Source organism: Plectropomus leopardus, chromosome 24 (assembly GCF_026936395.1).
Source record: "Plectropomus leopardus strain MGB_pleo_1.0 chromosome 24, ASM2693639v1, whole genome shotgun sequence".
NCBI lineage: Eukaryota > Metazoa > Chordata > Actinopteri > Perciformes > Serranidae > Plectropomus > Plectropomus leopardus.
Window position 1 is genome coordinate 796,623 of NC_142199.1, and position 23,693 is coordinate 820,315.

A 23,693-nucleotide genomic window follows, 5' to 3' on the forward strand; every position below is an offset into this window, starting at 1 on the left:
TCACCAATTCACAAAAAAACAAAAAAAAACCCACCCCCTCCCCTCTCATAAATAACAAACAGTCCCTAATAATGATAAAAAGCCTGGATCTATTCAGACTTTGATTCTTTTAACAAAAATACAGACTGTTTTCCAACTCTGGTCAGTAAATATTTAATGATAGCAGCCGTAAAGTTTTCTGTTTCTTCTCAGCACCAACTACTAACAACTACTGATATTTTTAACACCATTCAGAAATGTTAAAAAGGGTAAATAAGGTGCCAGAGTGCATAAAAAAACAAAAAAAATCCATCAAAATAGAGCTCGTTCAGCAAACAGGATAAATAAATCTAAATCTAAAAACTCTAAAAGGTAAATCAATAAAATACATTTGAGTTTGAGAAATCTGGTTTGTCCTTTATTGCTTCCGTTTCTCCATCAGCTAGTCTGCACAGTTTTTAATTTTTTCTTACATTTCAATGTTTCCGACATCTTTCGTCACCGTTCATCTCTTGCGCGCTCGTTCCATCAAACTGTATTAATTCTCGGTTAATAGAGTAAATCTGAGCTCTTACATTCGCACATAGAAGATAATTAGGTTCCTAAATTCAAAGCCTCCACCTTATAAAAACCAGGTCGTCTTTCTGACGCTACTTCTTCTCACTATCTGCTACTGTGATACAAAAACAGCTTTGAGGCTCAAACTGACTCCGACGATAACGAGAAAAAGATCCAGCAGCAGCAACACAAACCAAAAGCACAGGAATCGAGATGAAAGAAAATACAAAGATGAATTATTTACACTTCAGGACAAACTCGTTCCCTCATTCATTCAGCTTATCGCTGGTAAGAACGTTAAAAAAAAAGTCTTAAAATCGAGTCAAAAGTCTAAATAAAACAGGAGCTGCTGGTAAAATATTTCCAGTGCAGAAGAAGCAAAAATGTTTGAAATAATAATTAAATACATCCAGTTTTATTTTATTTTCACTTTGTTGAGGCGTTTAGAAACTTTTCACCAGGACATTTAGACCACGATGTGACTAAAAGTTTTGCTAAAAAAAACTACAAGAGGCAGGTTTTTGATTTTATATGGAGGTCGATTTGTGTCCGTATTTTTTGTGTGAACCAACTGATTATCAGTGCGTTAATGTGTAATCTGAAAAATACAAAACAATTTACGCAAATACAAAAAAAAATTGTAAACTCACAAAAAGTTTTGAAAATAAAAATGAATAAAAAAATCTGCAAATATACAAACTCAAAAATGTTGTGTTTTTAAACTGTAAAAACATTTAACAATTTGAAATCTGGAATGACACAAAACATGGTTTAAAAAGCATCAAGTAACTTGGTGATAAATGTTTAACAAACTGCGTGAAATTTGTAGATTTTGAATTTTAAAAGGTAGAAAAAAATGTCTTGGGGAAGAAAGAAAAAAGGTAAGGAAAAACTACATTCAAAATATTTAACTATAATGAATTATAATAAAATAATCATAATTACATATTTATTGTTTACTTTATGTTAAGCTTTTTTCATTTTTCGAGCACTTCTTTGATTAAATTTTATTTTATTTTTTAGCTTCATTAATCATTCTGTTGATTTTTTCTTTTCTAATTTTCAGGTGATTTTCTTGTAATTTTTTACTAATTTCTTTCTAATTTTGGAATCATTTTATGATTCAAAGCTGGCTGAAAATTGGCGAAGGGTCCCTTTAAGTTCTGAAATTTGTTTGTGTATTTGCAGATATGTTTTATATTTGCAAATATTTTTTTGAGTTTACAAATCTTTTTGTATTAGTAGATTTTTTTAATTTATAGATAAATGCTCCATCTGTTCACATAAATAATACTAAAACAAATCAAGCAATTTGATTTTATTAGAATCTGTTAAAGTGATTCAGTATCGGAAGAAATGTTTGAATCTGAAGTTTCGTAATCTGAGCTCGTAGGTGATACGACGTTACGCAAAACTTTACAATATAACTGCCTAAACACTGTTATTATTACACTATATTATAATTATTGTAACATTTACTCGTGCGATCTCAAGAAAACTTTTTAAGTCAAAGTTTAAAATAATTCCACGTCCTCTTTGGTCGGACAGAAAGCCAGAGTTTTAGGGCCACATGGAGGAAACATTTTTTGAAACTGAGAGAATTAAGTCGAAATATATTGAGAAAAAAGTCATTATGGGAATAAAGTCATAATTTTCAGAGAAAAAAAGTCAAAATTGAGAATGAAGTCATAATATTACAAAAGAAAAAGTTGCAATGTTACGAGAATAAAGTTGTATTTTTATAAGAAAGGGAATATTATATTATGAAAATAAACACATAGGTTCACAAAGCAAACTCTAAAGCAGGCGATAATATTTATTTCCCTTATATAATATCCCCTTTCTCACAAAACACGATTTCATTCTCATAAAATTCAGATTTTTTTCTTTTAAAAATATGACTTTATTTTCATAATATTACAAGTTTAATTCTCATAAAATTTCGACTTTTTTCTTGTAAAAATACGACATCACTGTCGTAATATAACGACTTTATTCTCAAAGTTACGAATTTATTCTCGAAATCTAACTTTTTTTTCTCGGCCCTAATACTCCATCGCAGTAAAATATATTCTATGTAACAAATAAAATACAAATGTAACTTCCGTAAAAGTTGGAAAAAAGACAAATCAAGCAAAAAATAAAAATGCAAGATAATAAGTGAGATTTAAGCACATTAACCGGAGAAAGAAAGATTTTCTTGAGATCATAATTCCATGATCGTGAGGCGTAAATAAATGCGTGTCCTCTCGAGGCTTCCGTAGTTTTCGAAAGTTTCCAAGTGTGCTTCAATACATTCATTGAAATGCGTCAGTCAGCAGGTTTGTCCGATTTTCGGTTCAGTTTGCGGGGGCAGTGCGACGTGTCCATGAGCCCGATATCATCACGTTCAGCTCAGATCTCCTGCGATCTGAGGAGGCGGCGTCACGCAGCTCCAACGACGTCCTGTCCAATCCAAACTATCTCCATAAATGCATCGAGTCCACATCACGAAATCTCAACCAACCTCTGGCTTGACTCTCCTCCGGTGAAAGCCTCATCCTCCTCCTCACTTCCTCCTTCAAAGATGGCGGTCATGGGGGCGGCGTAGAGGTGGCAGCGGGCGGCATAGCGCCGGCTAGAGGAGCAGGGAGGAGTGAGGGAGCGAGGACGTATGGAGGAGGAGGAGGAGGAGGAGGAGGAGGAGGAAAGGAAGAGGAAGTGAGAGGAGGAGGAGGAGGAGGTGAGGAGGAGGGGAGTCTGCGTCAGATCCCTCCGCCCCCATCCGAACCCGATCATGGAGAAGCTCTGATCGTACGGAGACATGTCTGGCGTGAGGTGGACATCACATGTGTCCGAGGTTTGGGACAAGCTTGGGTGTTTGTCTTGATCTGGCGGCGGCGGCGGTGGCGGTGGCGGAGGCAGCGGCGCTACACTCTGGAGGTCGCTAGTAGTCGCAGGAGTAGCAAGAATGCGAAGCCGTTCGACGGCCGAAATTCGAGATGCCGAATCAGAGCGACTGCCCTTCCTCAGCAGGAGGGCCTTAAAGCTCTCGCTGCGAGCCGACCTTTGACCTCTGGGGATGATAAGGCGGGTCAAACAGGGCAAAGGGTTGGCGGGGGTGCCCGGACGGGAGGAGGAGGAAGAGGAAGAGGAGGACGGGAAACGGTTTGTACCGTCTTCTGAATCTCGTCTTCCGAGCATCTTCCTCTTAGACCTGAGACAAACACAAAGACCAGTCAAGTTCTCCTTCTGCTCCGTGACTCGTTTTTACTTGTCTGGACTTGTTTTTATTTTCTGGACTTGTTTTGTTGGACATGACTCATCCTGTTGTCTTACTTTCCAAAGAGTACTGGGTGTTCACAAAACAAAAATCAAAATAATCGGAGGTTTCTGCCTTACAGCCGTATGCCACCGCACATCGATGAAATTGTACTTACAGTTTAAATACATAAATATAAGTAAAACTTCATCATTTTATCCTGTTAGACATTTGTGTGAAATTCTGGCATAATAATGAATTCTTGAGTTTTGGCTAAAAACAGTGAGACACTTTAATTTCACAGCAATCTTTTACCATTGACCACCAAATTTTAGTCTGTGTTTTAGTCACGTTTGTGCCAAATTTTAAGAAATTCCCTCAAAGTGTTGTTGAGGTTTTGCATTCGCAAGGACGAGACGGAGGCAAGGTCACAGTTACCCTGACCTTTAAACAACAAAATCTAATCAGTTCATCCTTGTTTCCAAGTGGACATTTATGCCAAAAGTCAGAATTGTTCCCTCAAGGCATTCTTCAGATATTCAAGAGAAGGAGATTCAGGCAAGGTCAACCTTTACCTTTAACCACCAAATTCTAATCATTCTTGAGTCCTAGTGGATGTTGGTGCCAAATTCAAGGACTTCTTGAGATATCGCTTTCACAAAAACAGACGACCACCAAGTTCTAATCAGTTCATCCTTGACTCAAAGTTGATGTTTGTGCCAAATTTGAGGAAATTCTCTCAAGGTGTTTTTGAGATATTATGTTCACGAGAACGAGACAGAGGCAAGGCCACTGTGACCTTGACCTCTGTCTTGTTTACCACCAAAATTTAATCGATTTATTGCTGAGTCCAAGTAAATGTTTGTGCGAAATTTGAGGAGATATCATATTCACGAGAATGAGACAGAGACAAGGTCACAATAACCATGACCTTTTACAAACAAATTGTAATATTATAATATATATTGTAAGAGTACAAGTGGAAGTTTGTGCCAAATTCAAAAAGATTCCTTTTCAGCATTTTTGGGATATCACATTCACAAGAATGAGACAGACAAGGTTACACTGACCAAATTCTAATCAGTTCGTCCTTGATTCAAAGTGGACGTTTGTGGCAAATTGGAAGAAATTCCCTCAAGGTGTTCTTAAGATATTGCATTCACAAGAACAAGACAGAGGCAAGATCTTAGACCTGTGACCACCAAGTTCTAATCATTCTTGAGACCCCCCAATTCAATGATCATACTTTTTAGACACAAAGGCACAAAACTGTCACCTTGAAAAGGAAGAGTGACGGGGCTTCAGCTACAGAGCGAGGAAGACGCTACTATTTGGGAAGGACGATCACAAGTTAGGGAACAAAATGCTTCCTTTAAGGGGAGCAAGGAAGGAGGGAAGATCAACCGGACCCGGGTCAAGAACTAACCTCCGTCTGCTACAAATTGAGTGGTTTTTACCTGCCTACCTTCACGCGGTGCCTTCCCACACTGCACTGCTCCACAGAGGCGAAAGGAGTAGTCAAATAGACAGGTCAGATCGATGTTCAGGTGCAGCTACAGTCTGCAGGGTGTCTGTGTTTTCCTACCTGTGGATGACAGCGAACAGGTCCTCCGTGGTCCGTGGTTGACCGGAGATAAACATCTGGTCCGCGGAGACGCTGACAAACACATCAGCTGGAGGGAGACACAAAGAGTGTTTATTACTTTCCATGAATCATGGTTAAAAAAAAAGCACTCTCCTGTATTTGGTAGTATTTGGAGGCGAGAGCAGAAATCTCTAACTAAGCAGCTTTCTGACTGAACGAGATCAAGTTTTGTAGCTTCGCAGCAGCTGCAAATGTTTGTTTTCTTCTCCAGCTCCTTCTCACGGCCTGTTTGAGCAGCAAACTGAGCCAAAAACTACATGATGTGCTCCTACTCTCATTACAAAGGCTGTCGATATGGCAGTACAGGTATCTAATTCAGCAGACACAATTGCTCGATGCAGTGGCGTCATCAGGTATGACACGTTAAGCTTTTACAGTTTCTGGCTCTGGAAAAAAAAAAAGAAAAAAAAAATCATCCAAAATATTTTGAACACCACTTACCATCTGGAGGTCCTTGGTCCTCCTTCACCGCCTCCCTCCTCCTGTCTGCTCCCTCTTTGCTCCTCTGCTCCTCCTCTTCTTCTTGTATCAGGAGGTCTGGAAGCGACGACCCCGCTCGCAGGCTGTCGGTGGACAGCGCGCTGCTGAGGGAGCACCTGCTCTGACCAATCAGGGTGCAGGAGTTCTCGGAGTCACTGGTGTCTTGATTGCACACTGTCGCCATCCTCCCTCTCTGACTCATCGTTCTCTTTTTCGCCACGTCTCGCTCATCTCCAGACGAGGAGGAAGATGACGATGACGATGATGATGATGAGGAGGAGGAGTGGGAGGGCTCCATTGTTGACGACATCATCAGCAGTTGCCTGCCTGGCCTCCTCTTCCTCCTCTTCCTTGCTTTGTCTTTTTTCCTTGTGGTGGACGTCATCATCATCACCGCTGTCTTTATCCCTGTCTTCTCCTTCTCGTCTTCCTCCTCGTCTTCAGCCAGCGATGACCTCATCATGCTGTTATGGAATATTTTCTCATCATCCTCATGAGGATTTGTCTTGATGATCCAAGGGTCTGTTCCTGCAGTTTGGGTAACCCCTCGCTGGAGGGAAGTAGCTCCATGCGCCCTTGAGTTACCGAAAGCACCACAGGTCTCAGAGGTTCCCCAACTTCGTGACATGGTCCCGTTTACGGTGTTTCTAGCCCTTGTGGTATCCATGTTCCCCGAGGCCCCCGTGGTCCCTAAGGTGCGACCAGTCCCTGTAGTGCCTTGGGATGCCACATCTGTATTTCTAGATGGTTTGTTTGTTTTAGGTGAAGTCAGTGACAAATCTGGCTTCTTGTGCAAAATCGGTGGCTTCTGCCTATGAGGGGAGTTGCCAGGTGAGCTGATGCTGGCAGGTGTTGTGTTTGCAGGTGCAGAAGCAGAGGTCATTAAGTGTGCAGGTAAAATTTGTGACACTGAGCTTTTAGTAGTTGCCGTTTTGTCTGCAGTGGCGCAAGTCAGGTGCGGATGTGCTTGCAAAGGTGTGCACAAGGAATCAGCAGGAGGTTGTGATTGACCACCTGGTCCTCGTCTCACCTCAGGGGACTCCATGAGACCAAGAATGCAGAGGTCAGGCTTCTTCGGCAGGGTTGGCTTCTCTGGGGAGCGGAGTTTCCCTGGACTACCTGGCTTACTCTGTTTTAAATCACTCTTTGAATCCTCATGAGTGACACCATTCCACATTTCTGAACGATTCTTTGTCTTCATTTCGTCTTTGCGCTCTGACAGTATTGTCCTGCTCTCTCTGTGAGACTCATATTTCTGTTCGGAGAGGGTCCAGTATGAAGAGTTTCCCTGTTTCTCTGCAGGCTCAGTTAGCTTTGCATCTGGTAACGTATCTGTGACTTGATGTTGCAAAAACGGTTGTTGGATGATTGTGTTTATGCATTTTTTGTCCAAACCATAGGACATTTTGACCCAGGAACTTTCAAGACTGGAGACTTGATCATTTGCTGGAGCAGCATCTGGATTTCCCACCTCTTGTTGATTTTTCTGGATTTCTTGAGGAGTTTTGCCATTGGTTAGCTTCGGCTCAGAGTTTCTCTGGTTAGCGATAATGCCGTCTTGGCTCAGAAGATCAGCAAAAGGCGATTTATCGTTGGGTGTCCTCACATCACTTTTTGTTAGGTTGCAGTTTTCAGATTTGCATCCAGGTTGCTTTGCGTACCCATTGGTTGAGCGATCAAAGTTGCCCACTAAAGTTATGTTGGGTTCATGTGTACCTGGATCAATTTGTTGTCCAGTTCCAATTGGTTGATCATCAGCATTAGACAGCACAGCCCTATCTGGCTGAGCTTCTTCGCTTAGTGGATTCTGGATAGAATCGGCTAACATGACACCAGTCAGGCCTTCTTGGTTCTTGACCGAGCGAAGTTTGACGCCCTGCAAAGCTTGAGCAGTGACGAGTGGGAAGGGAGCCGAAGACATTTTAACAAAGCGGTCTGGGGACTTGTTGAGGCCTGGTGGGCAAAGAGGGCTGGCAGGGGATGTGGGGAGAGGAAGAGGTGGTGGTGGAGGAGGAGGAGGAAGGTCAGCAATTGGCAATTCTGAGAGCTCTGAAGGTGGAGGAGACGGGGAAGATGGGGGTGGAGGGGGGACGTTGGGGGAGGAGGGAAGTTGGTTGACAAGGTGGACACAGGACCATGGGAGGTCTGTTTCACAGCGTAGGAGTAGGGTGGAGGTGGAGGTCGTGAGGAAGGAGGAAGAGGAGGAGGAGCAGGGAGAGATGAAGGTGGGAAAGGAAGGGGAGGGGGAGGAGGTGGGGGAGGCGGAGGAGGGAGAGATGAAGGTGGTGGACTAGGAAGAGCAGCAGCAGAAAGTTTGGTGAAGGACGGAGCAGGTAGGCAGGGTGGAGGAAGGGGAGGAGCTGGACGAGGGGACTCCCGAATGGGGGAGTGGAAGACAGGAGGCAAAGGAGAGGAGCACTCTGGTAGAGGAGGAGGAGATGGCAGAGCAGGGAGAAGAGGGTGCTTGGCCGAGGAGTCTGAGGAGGTGCAAGAGGAGAGGGAAGAAGTGGAGGAATATGAGGAGGAGAGGGAGGAGAAGAGTGATGACTTCCTCTCTGGCACTGCTGGCTTTGGCCTCCCTTCGACCCGGGATGTTGTCCTGGGCATGGAGGAGACGGCAGGAGAGGAAGGGGAGTGTAAAGATGAGAAGGGGGAAGTTGGGGGGAGTGAGAAGGCTCCTGGGCTTGCTATGAGAGGGGAGGAAGGGGAGAGGGGGGAAGACACAGGAGTGCCAGGTGTGGGGGTGTTGGATTGGCTGGAGTAGCCGCTGGAGGGCGAAGCGAGGCGCTGAAGACCTGCCACAGAGGAGGCAGCTGGTTGGGGGTGAAGAGTAAACCTCAGCGCCTCCTCCTCTGAGCCTGGAGACTCAGGAGCAAAGACATGGGCATGTGGGTGGCTGGGACTTGGTGGTTGCTGTTCAGGTGGAGGATCATCGGTGGAGGTTGCCGCCTGGGAGTCCAAGCTCAAAGGTTCAAAGGTTGTAACTGTCCCACAGTTGAACCCACTCTGGCGTCTTTTGGTGTTGCTGCGGGGCACCCAGGGGTCATCGAATGTCTGTGGAGACGGTGTGGGCGTCTGCTGGGTGGTGTGCTCCAGGTGGGGGCTCCGCTCCGGACGGGGACTGCAGGAGGAGCGTAGAGGTTTGCTGCGACCCGGGCGCCGCCTCAGAGAGTCTGAGCGCAGTGGTGGAGGAGGCGGGCGCTTGGACTTGCGGAGGGAGATGCTGCGGGTGATGGTGTGAGAGTAGGAAGAGGAGTTGCTATACTTCCTTTTCTCGCGATTTACCGACAGAGAGGAGGTGGTTTTCTCTGAGCACAAAGAGTTTCTGTCAGTTTGAGACGGGGTGGAGCAACCAGATGAAATCAAGGGATCGCAATTCCAACCTTCCCCATTCAAGTCACCCCCGGTTTGGCAACTGTGGACACTGGAGCTGGAGGAGAGGGCCTGGTAGTTCCACATCTCCTCACTGTAGGAGCTCCCGTCATAGGAGCATCCGGTGTCCTCTTGAGTGGGGGTCTGGTCATCCAGAGCCTGGTAGCTAAACTGAGACTCGGAGTCTGCGATGGAAGAAGAGGAGAGGTAGTGGGAGGAGGACGGAGAGCTGCGGTGTTGGCCAGCCTCATTCAGGGGCTTATCACTGGGGTAAGACCACTCTGATAGCAGGGCACGGCCGGGGGAGCTGGGGGAGGAGGAGGTGACGGGGGAGGAAGGATAAGAGGCAGAGGGAGACTGGGGGATGACTCTGGCAGTGGGGTCAAAGGGCAGCAGGGGCTGGAGGTCGCTTGGGAAACCCTGAAGATCCTGTGCCTGGAGAGGAGACAGAACAAGCCTTAAGACTCTTACTTTTTGGAGTCACTTGTGACAATAAGTACTTCTCCTAAACTGACCTGGCAACAAGAGGAGGAGGCACTTAGTGTCCTGTAGGAGGTGCTGCTACAGCTGGCCTCAGAGTTCAGGGAGGAGTTGGTTGCCAGACGGGGGAGGCTGTGGACCTCAGAGGACAGGTCCTGACAGGAGTCGACCGGCTGAGAAGAGGTAAGGGAGGCCATGAGGCTAGACATCCCCCTTCCTCTTGGGGCTCGTATCCTCCTTGTAGTTGCCCTCCCCTCCTCTCTGACTTCTCCCCTCTGCACCTCCTCCTCCTCTTTATCCTTCTGCTGGTGGGCAGATTTGCAGGAGGATGAGGCAGTTCGACCCACGGTGGAGAACTGACCGGGAAGAACCGGAGATGCCAAAGGAGAGTCTGGAGAAGATAAGGTCAAAGAACATAAAGGACAAGAAGAAATGGTTTGAAATAAAAGGGAGGTTATTGGTTATGAGTAGATTGAGCTGATACCGAGTTTCCGGGTCACATCATCAGGAATCCCAGTAACTGTCTTGCGGCGGCTCAGGTTGCGGGGTTGCCGGGATAACGAGTCGGTGTTGGAAACCACTTTCCGAAAGCTGGCCTGACGGTCGAAACTCGCTCCTGAAGTTTTGTACACGTATGAAAATAAAGATAGAGGAAGAGAAGATTTTGTCAGTTTAACAAGTCTCAAGTCCAACCTTAGACCCAAACCAAATGCAAGTTCTTGTTCTGCACAAGTCCAAAGTCTGAGTTAAAGTTCTGTTCCAAGTTAAGTCAGACTAAAACCTCAAATAAAAGCCAGAGTCAAGTCCCATGTTCAAGTCAAGTCTGACTAATGCACCAACTTAGTGACAAACACCAGGTCCAAGTCAAGTCAAATGGCAGTTGAGTCTGGAAGTTTCAAGAATAAGTTGAATCTCATGTCCAAGTCAAGTCCCAAGTCAAGCATTTTCTGAGTCAAGTCTTGAGTGGAAGTTGAGTCTTGAAGTTTCAAAACTAAGATGAATGTCAAGTCACAAGTCTGGGTCAAGTTTCAAGGTGGAGTTGAGTCCTAAGGATTCAAGAATTGGTAGAATCTTAAGTCGAGTCCCAAGTCATACTCGAGTCTCAAGCAAAAGTTCTCGAAAGTTTCAAGAAATAAGCTGAATCTCAAGTTTAGTGTTCAAGTCAAGTCTAACTAACACACCAAGTTAGAGTGAAATGCCAGGTCCAATTCAAGTATCAAGTCTGTCAAATTTCAAGCACAAGTTTATTCTCAAAGTTTCGATAATTTGAATCTCAAGTCCAAGTCAAGTCCCAAGTCTGATTTAAGTCTCAAATGAGAATTTAGCCCACAACTTTCACAAATAATTTGAATTTCAAGTCCAAGTCGAGTCCCAGGTCTGAGTTAAATCTCTATTCTATTCCAAGTTGAGTTCCAAGTTTAAGTTGAGCTTTAAGTCAGTGAAAAAAACCCAAACCAAAGCCAGGTTGAAATTCCAAGTTCAAGTCAAGACCAAAGTCCGTGCTTGGCATGAAACAGCTTTAAAGTCAAGATTTTAAAATAAATTTTGTCAAATCCACATTGAATCTCAAGTCTAGGTTTAATCTTAAACCTAAAAGTCCTTAACACTCCAGTCTAGACCGGAGTCTAGTCCACCACCTGTGATATTGATCGGGACGATATCAGCCGGGACCGCCTCCGCCTGCTGCCTCATCCTCTCCTCCGGAGTCGGGAGTCGGGGGATCGGCTCCATCTCCCTGTTGACGGGCGGCTCGTAGGCGGGGGTGTAGATGTCCCAACAGGAGGGGCGGTGGACAGGGTTGAGGACCAGTGGGGTCAGAGGTCGCGTATTGTTTAAGATGAACCTCTCCTCTTCATCTGAGAAAGCTGAGGACTAAGAACACGAACGCTGTCAGCTTTTAGTGAGTTCAGAGTCAACCCAAGAGACTTGGATCTTAACCCATGAAAGTCTAGTTTGGGTGACTAGGACAGGTCTCTACTTTAGGTCTTCATCAAGTCTACTTGATGTCTATCCATGTTTACCTTCCTCCTCCAAACTGAAAACTTGAAACAAACCGAAAAGCAAGACTGAGAGAGAAAGTTCAGCACTCTGGACCTCTGAAACAACAGGAGCGAGAGAGCAGAAATGAAAGAAAGACGAGTCAAACAGAGAGAGAGGACACACAAAGAGGACACTCAGAGAGGAGACAAAAAGACGACACTCAGAGAGGAGACATGTTGGACTAAAAACTGTTAGTGGTCCAGTTTGACCAGCAAATGGCAGCAAAGCAAAGTGATTCTCCACAAATGCACCATTCATTTATTTTATTTTATTTTATTTCTAATTAATTATCATAATCAAATATTTAAAATTCTTAAAATGTACATTTTTGAATAATTTCTTATTTTGTTTCTGACGCCTAACTAGTTATAATAATAGTAATAATAATAATAATAATAATAATAATAATAATAAAAATTAGACATTTTATTTATAAAGCGCTTTCCAAGTACTCAGACACTGTACACAAGTTTAAAAGCAAACATAAGAAGATTAAACACAGATAAAATACACAACATACAAAAACAAACTGACAATGCAGACATTGATATAATATGTAAATACATATATATATATACATATATATATATATACATACATTTATTTGAAAATCTGTTATTACATTAACTAAAACATTAACGCATTAAAAAAAATATGTATAAAACTGTGAATGCATTTATTAAAAATAAAAATAAAAAAATGTGAAAGTAAAATCAGTAGTACTGAAGGTGTTTGCTGCAGTCTGCTCGGCCTCATTAATATTTATGAGTCACCACTGTGTGCACGCTAACATCATGAGTGTGTGTGTGTGTGTGTGTGTGCGTGTGTCTGTCACCAACCATCCTCCTGCTTTTGTCCTTCCAGCCTCCGCGTGCTCTGCTGCCCTCTGATTGGTCGAGTCCAGAGGAGGATGGCTGGGGGGCGGAGCTTTGCGGCTGGAGCTGAGCGCTAATTGGTTGGCTGGAGCCATGCTGAGTCAGCCCGTTGCACGCTACACACACACACACACACACACACACAAGATGCATCACACACACACACACACACACACACACACACACACACACACACACACACACAGAGGCTAAATGAGACAAAGATGTTCATGCATCTAATAATCAGTAACGACACAACAAAATATCGATCAATCAATAATCAGGCCAAAGTATTGATCGTTTTGGGCCAAAGTCATGTCGATAAAAGATAATTATTATTGATAGTATATTATATTCATAGATATATATATATAGTATATTAATAGATCAGCTGATGAGGAGCGAGCTCATCATGCTGATTCATTCAAATCAATCGATCAGTAAGTTCAGCACTGATCAATGACATGAAGTGAGTTCTTTGTCTGCAGCGCTGCAGCTGTGTGTGATGCAGTCTGCAGTGGGTGTGTGTGTGTGTGTGTGTGTGTGCGCGCTGCAGCTATGTGCATCAACAAGACTGAATCAAGAACCGAAAATCTCCAAAATAAAAGCCTTAAAAACGTTCGCTTCACTCACATTCAGAGTTTCAGATATGATCAATAACACTCGCATCAGTGGTCAATAATATTTGTGATACATTAGCACTTTGAAAAGAACTACTACATCTGATAATACTTCTGCACTTTTACTTACAGTAAATGTTAATGGAGTATTTCTATTTTGTAGCATTAATACCTGATACTTTATGGAGACCCATTTGTGTCAAAAATTAATTATAAGTGTCTGTTAAAATAATGAAGATGTTAAGATGACGCTCACAGTTGTTTTTGATTTATTGAATTAAACATTAACATACGAACCGATATTTTCCATTTTTCATTAAATGTAATCATGGATATTGTTTAAATGCTTAATTAAATGCATTCAAATTTTCAAAAGATATTCAATTACATTATTTTTTAATTTCTTTTTTTAAATGTATTCACAGATATTTTTAATTTTTTAAAATTTTTTATTGACACTAATTTAAAAGAATCTTTAATAAAGATATTTTTCAAAAAGTTTGAATATATTGACAGATATTTCTCTTTTTTAAATTAATTTTATTCACAGATATTGTTAAATTTTTAACTAAATGTTCACGCACTAATTATTATCTCTTTACTAAAATTATTCACAGATTATGTTTTGATCTTTAATTAAATGCACTCAGATATTTTTTAACCATTAATTAAATGTGTTCAGGGATATATTGATTTTTACATAATATATTCACTGATTTTTTTATTCGTGATTAAATGTACTCACCATTTAAAAAAAAAAAATCAAATGTACCCAGTTATTTTAATTTTTTTAAATAAATGTATTAAATTTTAAATATTAGTATTAGTTTTAAATATACGTATTTAAATTTTAATTATTATTTCTGGAATTTGTTTGTGTATGGAGGTCAGATTGTGACAGGATTATATATATTTCTTATAGCCTGTTATATAATATTACAAAAGTGTGTGTAATATTAAAGCGGACCCTCAGGGTTAAATGTCAAAAATAAATACATTTAATAAAAAAGATTAGCACCTGGGAAGCTGCTCTCTGTCGACCTTTGACCTCGCAAGTCATCAGCGCTGCCGGATCGCTTTTTCCCGGGGACGAAGACGAGACCCTGCTGGGGCTTCTGGGAAGTGTAGTGAACAGACCACTTACTGTCTCTGTCCCCTGCTGCAGACAGAAAGACAGACAGTTTAATGAAGGACACACACACAGACACACACACATACAGACACACACACATACAGACACACACACACACACACACACACACACACACACACACACACACACACACACACACACACACACACAGACACACAGACACACACACACACACACACACACACACACAGATACACAGACACACACAGTCACACACAGACACACAGACACACACACACACACACACACACACACACAGACAGACACACACACACACACACACACACACACACACACAGACACACACACACATACAGACACACATACAGACACACACACATACACACACACATACAGACACACACATACAGACACACATACCAACACACACACACACACACACACACACACACACACACACACACAGACACACACACACAGACACACACACAGACACACACACATACAGACACACACACATACAGACACACACACATACAGACACACACAGGGCTCTTAGGAGCAGCTTAATTAATTCAATAAAATTTTACATTTCTTTCTTTATATATGTTTTTAATTTGTCTGAAATACACTGTAATGTTTTATTTAGTTTTTAATTAAAACATACTTATCCCACAAAATTGATTTCATTATTTATTATTTTGTTTAATTTTTAATTAGTGTGGATGCTTCAGCAGTACTGCAGGACACTTTGGGAAAACACTAAAATATGGAATTTTATTTATTTATTTTTCTTCACGTTGGATGAAATTTGGGTTTTCGGGGGTCCGTGATTTCAGCGAGGCTTTGAGCTGATAAACAGAAAATATTTTAATGCTGCAGGAGATCAAGATTTTAGGACATCTCCAGAATTTTAGGACATTTCTGGGATTTTAAGGCATATTTAACATTTTAGGACATCTCCAGTATTTTAGAACATTTCTAGGATTTTAGGACATTTCTATGATTTTTGAAAATTTTTAAGATTTAAGGACTTTCGTCGGATTTTAGGACATTCACTCAGTCAATCACTTTATTTTTATTAAGAATTAGAAAATGTCTGAGGGGCCACCAGGAGCCCTCTCAGGGGCCAGATTTGGTCCTCGGGCCGTCAGTTGAGTATCACTGTTTTATGCTGTTGATTGACATTGCTTCAGATTCAGATGGTCCTTGAGGACGTCCCAGTGGTCCTTGAAAAACATTCTACAAGGTCTTGAGAAGGTATCAGAGATCCCACAGGCCCTTGAGAAAACTTGAATTGTCCTCAAGGGTTTCCCTTCCGAGAGAGGGTCCTGGAGTCATTGACGTGGTTCCATGGGTCCTTGAAAAGTACCAGAGGTCTTTATGGGTGTTTAAATAGTCCTGGAAGAGTTTCCAAGGGTTCTTGATGCCATAGAACACATCCTTGGGAATGTTTATTGGGTTCTTTGAAAAGTTCTCAAGGTGACAAAGAAGACTCAATTGGTCCTTGAGGTGGTCCCTAAGGCCTTGAAAAGATTCCTGGCATTCTTGATGAGGTACAGAGGACCTCAAAAACCGTACTACAGGTGCTTGAGGATACTCAAATGGTTTTTGAGATGGTTCTTGAGGTCAGTGAGGGGGTTTTAAGGCCCTTGAAGGGCCTTGAATAGTCCTCAAGGTTTTCTCGTCCTTCCAAAAGAGGGTCTTGAGGTCACTGAAGTGGTTCCATGGATCAATGAAAATACCAGAGGCCCTTAAAGATGCTTAGATGGTCCTTGAAGTCCCCAGGTGCTTGTGAGAGTTCTTCCAGAGTGTCCTTGAGTCTTTAAGGTGACTCCACAGGTTCTTGAGAAGTGCAAGACGTCTGTATGTGTCTGTAGATAGTCCTTGGGGAGGTCCTCAGGGTCCTTGATAGTGTACCACAAGTCCTTAAAAATGTTTATTAGTTATTTGAGAGGATTGCTGGGTTCCTTGAATAGTTTCCAAGGCCGAGACTACAACGAATGGTCCTTGAGGAGGTCCTTAAATTCCTTGAAAATATTCCAGAGGTCCTTAAGGTCCCCAAAATGGTATTACAGGTGCTTGAAGAGACTCAGATGGTCCTGAGATGGTTCTGGAAGCCGGTGAGGGAGTTCTGAAGCCCTTGAAAAGGTCCTTGAGCTCTGATATGAAGACGCAGTTAAGCCGTTCTGATTTTAGCATTAAACTGACAGCCAATCAGAGAGCTGCATTTTATGAGGTCATCTTTATAGAACTACAAAACACAACACACACACAACATGCATCTCACACACACACACAACATGCAACATACACACACACACACACACACAACATGCATCTCACACACACACACACACAACATGCATCATACACACACACACACACACACACAACATGCATCTCACACACACACACACACACACACACACACACACACACACACACACACACACACACACACACACACACACAACATGCATCACACACACACACACACACACACACACACACAACATGCATCATACACACACACACACACACACACACACACACACACACACACACACACACACACACACACAACATGCATCACACATACACATACACATACAACATGCATCAAAACACACACACACACACACACACACACACACACACACACACACTCACCTCGGGTCTTGTTGAGATATTTGAGGACGGATTTGATCGCCGCTCCGATCAGAACCATAACGACGCCACACACACTCTCTCTCACACACACACACACTCCGCAGGCTGCAGCAGACAGCAGCAGTGATGCAGCTCGACTCGCTGCGACGCCGCTCTCCTCCCACTCCTCTCTCTCTCCACCTCGCTCGCTTTCTTATCTCACACATACACACACACACACACACACACACACACACACACACACACACACACCACACACACACACACACACACACACCACACACATGCCACGCTGGCAGCTCGCCAGCACATGTGTGTGTCCTTCATGTGTGTCGCCAGGTGATGAAGGTTACCCACAAACGCTGCATCAACACACACACACACACACACACACACACACACACACACACCATGCTTTGTAGATGAAGAGAAAACTGTGTGTGTGTGTGTGTGTGTGTGTGTGTGTGTGTGTGTGTGTGAGACGCTGTTCGTCTTTTATTCTCTTTGTTCTCAGATTTCTATATTTCTGAGGACCAGACATGAGGGGATACGGTATCAAAGTGAGGACATTTTCAGTCTCTCAAACAGCTGTCTGCAGGGTCAGGACAAAGGTTGGGGACATAACTGAAAATACAGGCATTCAAGGGGTCCTTGAAGAGGTCTTTGAGGAGGTTTAAATGGTCCTGGAGGAGGGTCAGGGGTGCTTGGAGGGTGACAGAGGTCCTTAAAGAGCATCTGTAAGTTGTTGGGATGGTTCCACGGTTCCTTGAAATGTACCCGAAGTCCTTGAGTACACTAAAATGGGCCTTGAGTGTTTCCAAGGGAACAGACATTCATATGGAAACTCAAATGGTCCTGGAGGAATTCCCAAAGGTTCTTAACAAGGTTCCAGAGATAGTGGTCCTGTGGGAGCATCCTTCAGTTGTTGAGAGGGTCCCAGGGGTCCTTGACAAGATCTCAGAGGCCTTTGAGGATGCTGAGATGTACCTTGAAAAGTCCTATGGACACACAAATGTTCCTTGAGGAACCAGGGTCCTTGAAAGTTTCCCAGGGCCATTGAGAAGAGTTGAGTTGTATACCTAAAAGGGTTCCAGAGGTTTTTGTGCAGTATCAGAGGTCTTGGGGGGTCGGGGGTGCTTGAAGGGTGCTTAAGGTCTTTTAAAAGCATCCTTAAGTCACTGAGATGGTTCCATGGCTCCTTGAAGATCTACCAGAAGTCCTTGAGGACAACAAAATGGGCCTTTAGAATGTCCAAAGTGCCAATAAGAAGTAACAGATTTATATAGAAGCTCAAGTTGTCCCGAAGCCAGTCTGTGGGGTCCTTGACAAGGTTCCAGGTGTCCAGGGGGAGGTTCCAGGTGTTTTGGAGAAGTATCAGAGGTCTTTGAGGAGGTGTAAATGGTCCTGGAGGAGGTCCTTGGGGGATGCTAGGTGCTTAAAGAGCACCCTTAAGTGGTGATTAAGACGGTTTCACTGATCCTTGAAAATGTACCGCAAGTCCTTAGTCACACACAAATGTTTCTGGAGGAATTTTCAGGGTCCTTGAAAGGGTTTTGGCATGTTTTTAAGATTTTAGGATGTTTCTTGGATTATAATACATTTCTAAAAATTTTGGGACTTTTACACATTTCTCAGGTTTTAGGACATTTCAAAGATTTTAGGACATTTCTCTAAATTTTGAATGTTATGAAGATTTAAGGACTTTTTCAGGATTTCAGGACATTTCAAGGATTTTAGGATGTTTAATCTTCAGACATTTTTAGGATTTTAGGATGTATGTAGGATTTTAGAACATTTCTCAGATTTTAGGACATTAGTGTCTCAGGCAGGACCTGGCACCCTGTCCTGGAGGGTCCCTGATATATAACATTCATACTTCTGTACAGTGAGGGATCACGTTCATCACAAACTGGGACAGTTCCAGTTTGTAAGTGTGCCAGCTAACTGGGCCAGTGGAGCAGCTAATTACTTCTGTCTACATGCCTGTCCGTCCACCCGTCCGTCCGTCTGTCAGTGTGCCGTCACCCCTCTGCTGCTTTAATTAGTTTGATTAATTAGACAGGAAGTAGGCCATGCTGTCATGATGTCACTGTGTTTATATATAGACGAAATATGTTCGGTCCCGCTGTCCAATCGGAGGAGGCGAAGAGCCAGCAGGTGCCGTCACCTGAACGACACCTGACGGACGCTTCGCCTCCGGCCAGGTGACGCTCATAGGCAGCAGCTGCTGCACATTAAAGCCTGCTATTCCAGGAATTAGCCATCACCCCCCAGCGTATGGAGCTGCAGCTAATCCCTGCACACACACACACACACACACACACACACACACACACACACACACACACACACACACACACACACACACACAGATTAGTGGCTTTGTGTTTGTTTGGGTTTCAGCGTGTGATACTGTGACACACTGCGGACTGAAACATGTGAAGTAAGTGACTCAGAACCAAACATTCCCACTTTTATGCAAACGTGGAAAAGGTTTGGTTCCGGTTCTCGCTCTTAGTTTTGAACCATTCTGAACATTCTGACCAAAAATAAACTCGTTTAGGACCCGAAAGTTGGTTCCCATCTAAATTCCTTTTGTTGTACACTAAATGAGCTCTGGTTCTTGAGCTGGTTCTGTTCAGGATTTGTGGAACCTCGGTGTGTTTCCACAGGTTTTGAGTGGAACCGTTTTAATCGTTAATCGTTAATTTAAGGATATGTTATCAATGAAGGGCCTTGCACTGTTCAGGATTTAAAGACATTTTTAGGACACTTGTAGGATTTTAGGCCATTTTGAGGATTTTAGGAATTTAGGAAAAAATTCTAAAATTCTAAAATTTTAGGACATGTCTCAGATTTTTAAGATGTTTGAATGATTTTAGGGCATTTATAAGACTTTAGAACATCTCTTTGGTTTTAGGGCGATTTTAGGGCATTTCTAGAGTTCTAGGACATTTTTAGTATTTTAGGTCACTGCTTGATTGGATGATTGATTTTAGGATGTTTCTAGGATTTTGGGACTTTTCTCACAAAATTGTGTCCGACCTAGGGGTGCAGGACTTGGGATCAGTCAGTTGACAAAGGGAAGACATTCCTAGTTTGGTTGTGGATTAAAGGACTCTGAGTGCTGTGTTGAAGATGATGTCCCGCCCCCCTTACTGTTGCTTGGTCGGACATAAATTTGAAAATATTCCCTTCCCAGGCCATTCCTTTGTTATCGTATGATTCTCAAATTCGCAGGTTGGACAAGCTTGACAAAAAGAAAGATGGAAATGCCAGTTCTGTTTGTCCCCGGCCCACAGGAAGTATGCCGGGTACTGCAGGCAATTTCAGAAATGGCCAGTGTACTTTAACCGTCACGTGACACCCTGTGAAACCAAAAAGACTTTTTCTCTTTGACTTACATGGTGAAAAAGACGGGATTCATTTTTTGAGCACAACAACCCTCGCCAAATGATTCGTTTCACTGTCAGGATTCAATCTTTTCGGCGTGATAACATTTCAAAAGTTGATAAGAACGTCATGATTAAACAATTTTATCCCAGTTGAAGTTAGCAGAGCGCCAAACTGGAAGTTGGCCGTTGGGAAGTACACAGTACGGAGGTAGTGTTGAACCATTTTGACTTAATGCACAACTGAACAAGATATGAACCCTGTGCTAAAGGCTGTATCCAGCTCTCTTATTACATCTATGGCCATTCTCACAATATGAAGACAACTCTACTACCCAGAATTCCTAGCAGTACCTCTGTGTAGAAGGGGCGTGGTTTGTGTGGCCTCGAGCCCGGAGCTCCTCCCTCGGCGGGGTCTGAAGCAGAAGAAGCCGGTCCTGCGACTCTTGCTGGGCCGATAGCGGTACTGTGGTGGCACCTCTGGCTCCCTGACATGGGGCGAACCGCTGAGAGGGGAGGGGATGGGCAGGGTGTAGCCGGGACGGGGCTCAGGGGTCGGGGGGCACGAACCTGTTCGGCTCCGCTGGGTGAGGACTGGGTAGGTGGGGCGCGGCACCAATAAAGGAGGAGTTGGTTGGTTGGGTTTCCCGTAAGTCTCTGGAGCGAAGAAAAGTTTCCCATGAGCCTCGGGAGCATGAGACGGGTAGACGTGGGGTCGCGGTGGGAGGTGCTGGCGGTGATTCCAAGGACCTGGATACTGGAGGTGAGGTGGGAGGGGCTTCTTCTCAAGTGAGGGCGTTCCCGGCCTGGCAGCACCACCAGCGTTCAGCCCAAAGATGGCGCCGTGGTGTTGCTGGAGTTTGGCGCTCAGAAGGCGGCGGCGCAGGCTGCCCTCCGTCTTCGGTTGCAGGGCGGCCATCTTGCGTGGAAGAAGCTCGTCTCGCTCTTCATCGGGGCCGCCATTCCAGCAGCTTGACCCCACACCAGGCCCCACCCCATCCCCACCCAGACACTCCACGTACGAAATCATCCTGTCCTGATCGCCGGTTGGCTGTTTGATGTCTGGCTGTGCCTTCAGGAAGGATCACACAATGATCTTTTCAAAATAAAAGCCCCAAGAGAATTTCAAATCCATCATAGATGCCTGTTTTTTTTTTTTTGTTTTGTCTTCTTCTGCAAGTTGAACTCAACTTCACATTCAGTCCTCCAAAAAAAGTCTTTCCTTTAAAAAATCCCCCAAATTTTTAATTCATAATAACAATAATAAGTTTAGTAAGGCTTTTCACAGTAAAAGCCCAAAATAGATGTTTGATAAGCCTTTATGTCTGTATCTCTCAGAGTCAAATTTGGGGTTCAACTCATCATAATAAATGTTGAATTCACAATCTTATGCGGCTTCAAAATAAACCCCAGAAAAAAGGGCAATTTTCACAATAAAACCACTGAATGTTTCTCATAAAAAGTCCTTCGAAATTAAGTATCATCTGTCACAAAAAAGCTCAAAATGATGGAGCAGCCTTCACAACAAAAGCATGAATTTTCTTTAGATTTTCACCCTAAAAGCCCAAAATGAGGTCTTTTGGAAAAGCAAAACTGTCACAATAAAAGCTCAAAATATTTCGCAGTAAATGAAGATTTAAAAAAAAAATACTCCGCAGCAGCTTCCAGACTTCTGAACCTCCAAAAAGTGTTTCAAATCACCAAAATAAAAGCTTTAAAAGTCTCATTCCTTCACAGTAAAAGTCCTCAGACGTGTTGCCAATTGTGCAAACTTTTACAAAATACCCAAAAGTCCGAAAACGCGTCTCCGGTGGGAGAGATGTGTCCTCGGAGCTGTTGATGGAGCGTCTCAGAGTTTCCTCTCGCCGTCTCTAATCTGCTCTCGGGGATTATCCAGGTCTGCAGATGGCCACAGAGGGACGGACAGGTATTTACCTCAGAGCGCCACATGCTGCCTCACGCTCCGAGTCCAGCTGGTGATCCTGGACCCGTTATCAGTTTGACATCAGAGCACCAAATCTGGATCAATACGCCGCGGAAAATAGTCCCCAACAAAGACAATGAGAAGATCCACCTTCGGTCAGGCTTCGGTCAGCCTCTGACAGTTTCGTTTGCGTTTCTGAGTTTTCAACATGACATAAACTAAAAAGAAATTTTTTAAAAAAGGTGATGGTGCACTGATGGCAAATAAGCTCCAAGATCTCAACTGGATGACAGGAAAAATTAAAAATAAATAAATAAAAACAAACAAAAGAAAAACCCTGAAAGACCTAAAAGTCTTTAATAAAATACATAAACAAATTAAAGACATAAAAACTTTTCAAATTAAATCAAGTACCTCAATCAATCAATTATTAAAATAAAACAGGGAACTTCAAATATTTGAAGAACTATAAAAATAAAATTTAAAAAATCAAAATAAAAAAATTAAAAATTAAAAAACCTAAAGATTTAAATAATAAATTGATTAATTAAATACTGACCTACTCGTACTGGATTTTAGGACATTTCTCCGGTTTTAGGACATTTCTCATTTTTAAGGACGTTTTTTGGACTTCAGGACATTTTTCAGGTTTTAGGACATTTCTCAGGTTTCAGGACGTTTTTCGGATTTTGGACATTTCTTGGGTTTTAAAGGCATTTTCAGGTTTCAGGACATTTTCTGGGTTTTAGGAAGTTTTTCAGGTTTTGGGACATTAGGGGGGTCTTAGCAGTGGACAGACAGAAAAGTCCTCTGAATAAATGAAATGCGATGTCTCTGCAGCTGTCGCCTCCATCGCTCATCACACAGAAACAGCTGTGTTTTGGAGGCTGAACAGGATGTTTCAGCCTGCCTCGACACGCCGAGCGTCAGCACTCACTCACTCACTCACACTCACTCACACTCACACTCTCACACACACACACACACACACACACACACACGACAAACGAATGCCTCCTGACACAAAACTTGCACTGTTTCTTGGCCACAAAGTCTCAAAATCTGCAAAAACTGCTGCTCATCTCTCAATGTGCGCACACACGCGCGCACACACACACACACACACACACAGTGTAAAGGTCATGGAGATAACAGTGTGTGTGTGTGTGCTCACAGCTCATCACACACACTCTGCAGCAAACTTCTTCATCCAAACTCGTCTCTCACCTTTGAAGCAGAGCATGGCGTCCTCGCTCGCCCGCCGCGAGTGTGTGTGTGTGTGTGTGAAAGTGAATTCTGA

At 43.2% G+C, this 23,693-nt stretch overlaps 1 protein-coding gene across 1 annotated transcript; it reads right to left on the reverse strand.

Moving 5' to 3' along the window:
* Positions 1-369: 369 nt before the first annotated feature.
* Positions 370-22,353, reverse strand: LOC121966917 (uncharacterized). The gene is given in 11 exon segments (XM_088074465.1): positions 370-3,733; positions 5,364-5,451; positions 5,865-7,989; positions 7,992-9,710; positions 9,791-10,146; positions 10,240-10,371; positions 11,393-11,627; positions 11,777-11,851; positions 12,635-12,786; positions 14,309-14,449; positions 20,824-22,353. Coding segments are annotated over 11 exon segments (6,408 nt in total). The 5' UTR covers positions 21,500-22,353; the 3' UTR covers positions 370-3,024.
* Between the last annotated feature and the right edge of the window lie 1,340 nt (positions 22,354-23,693).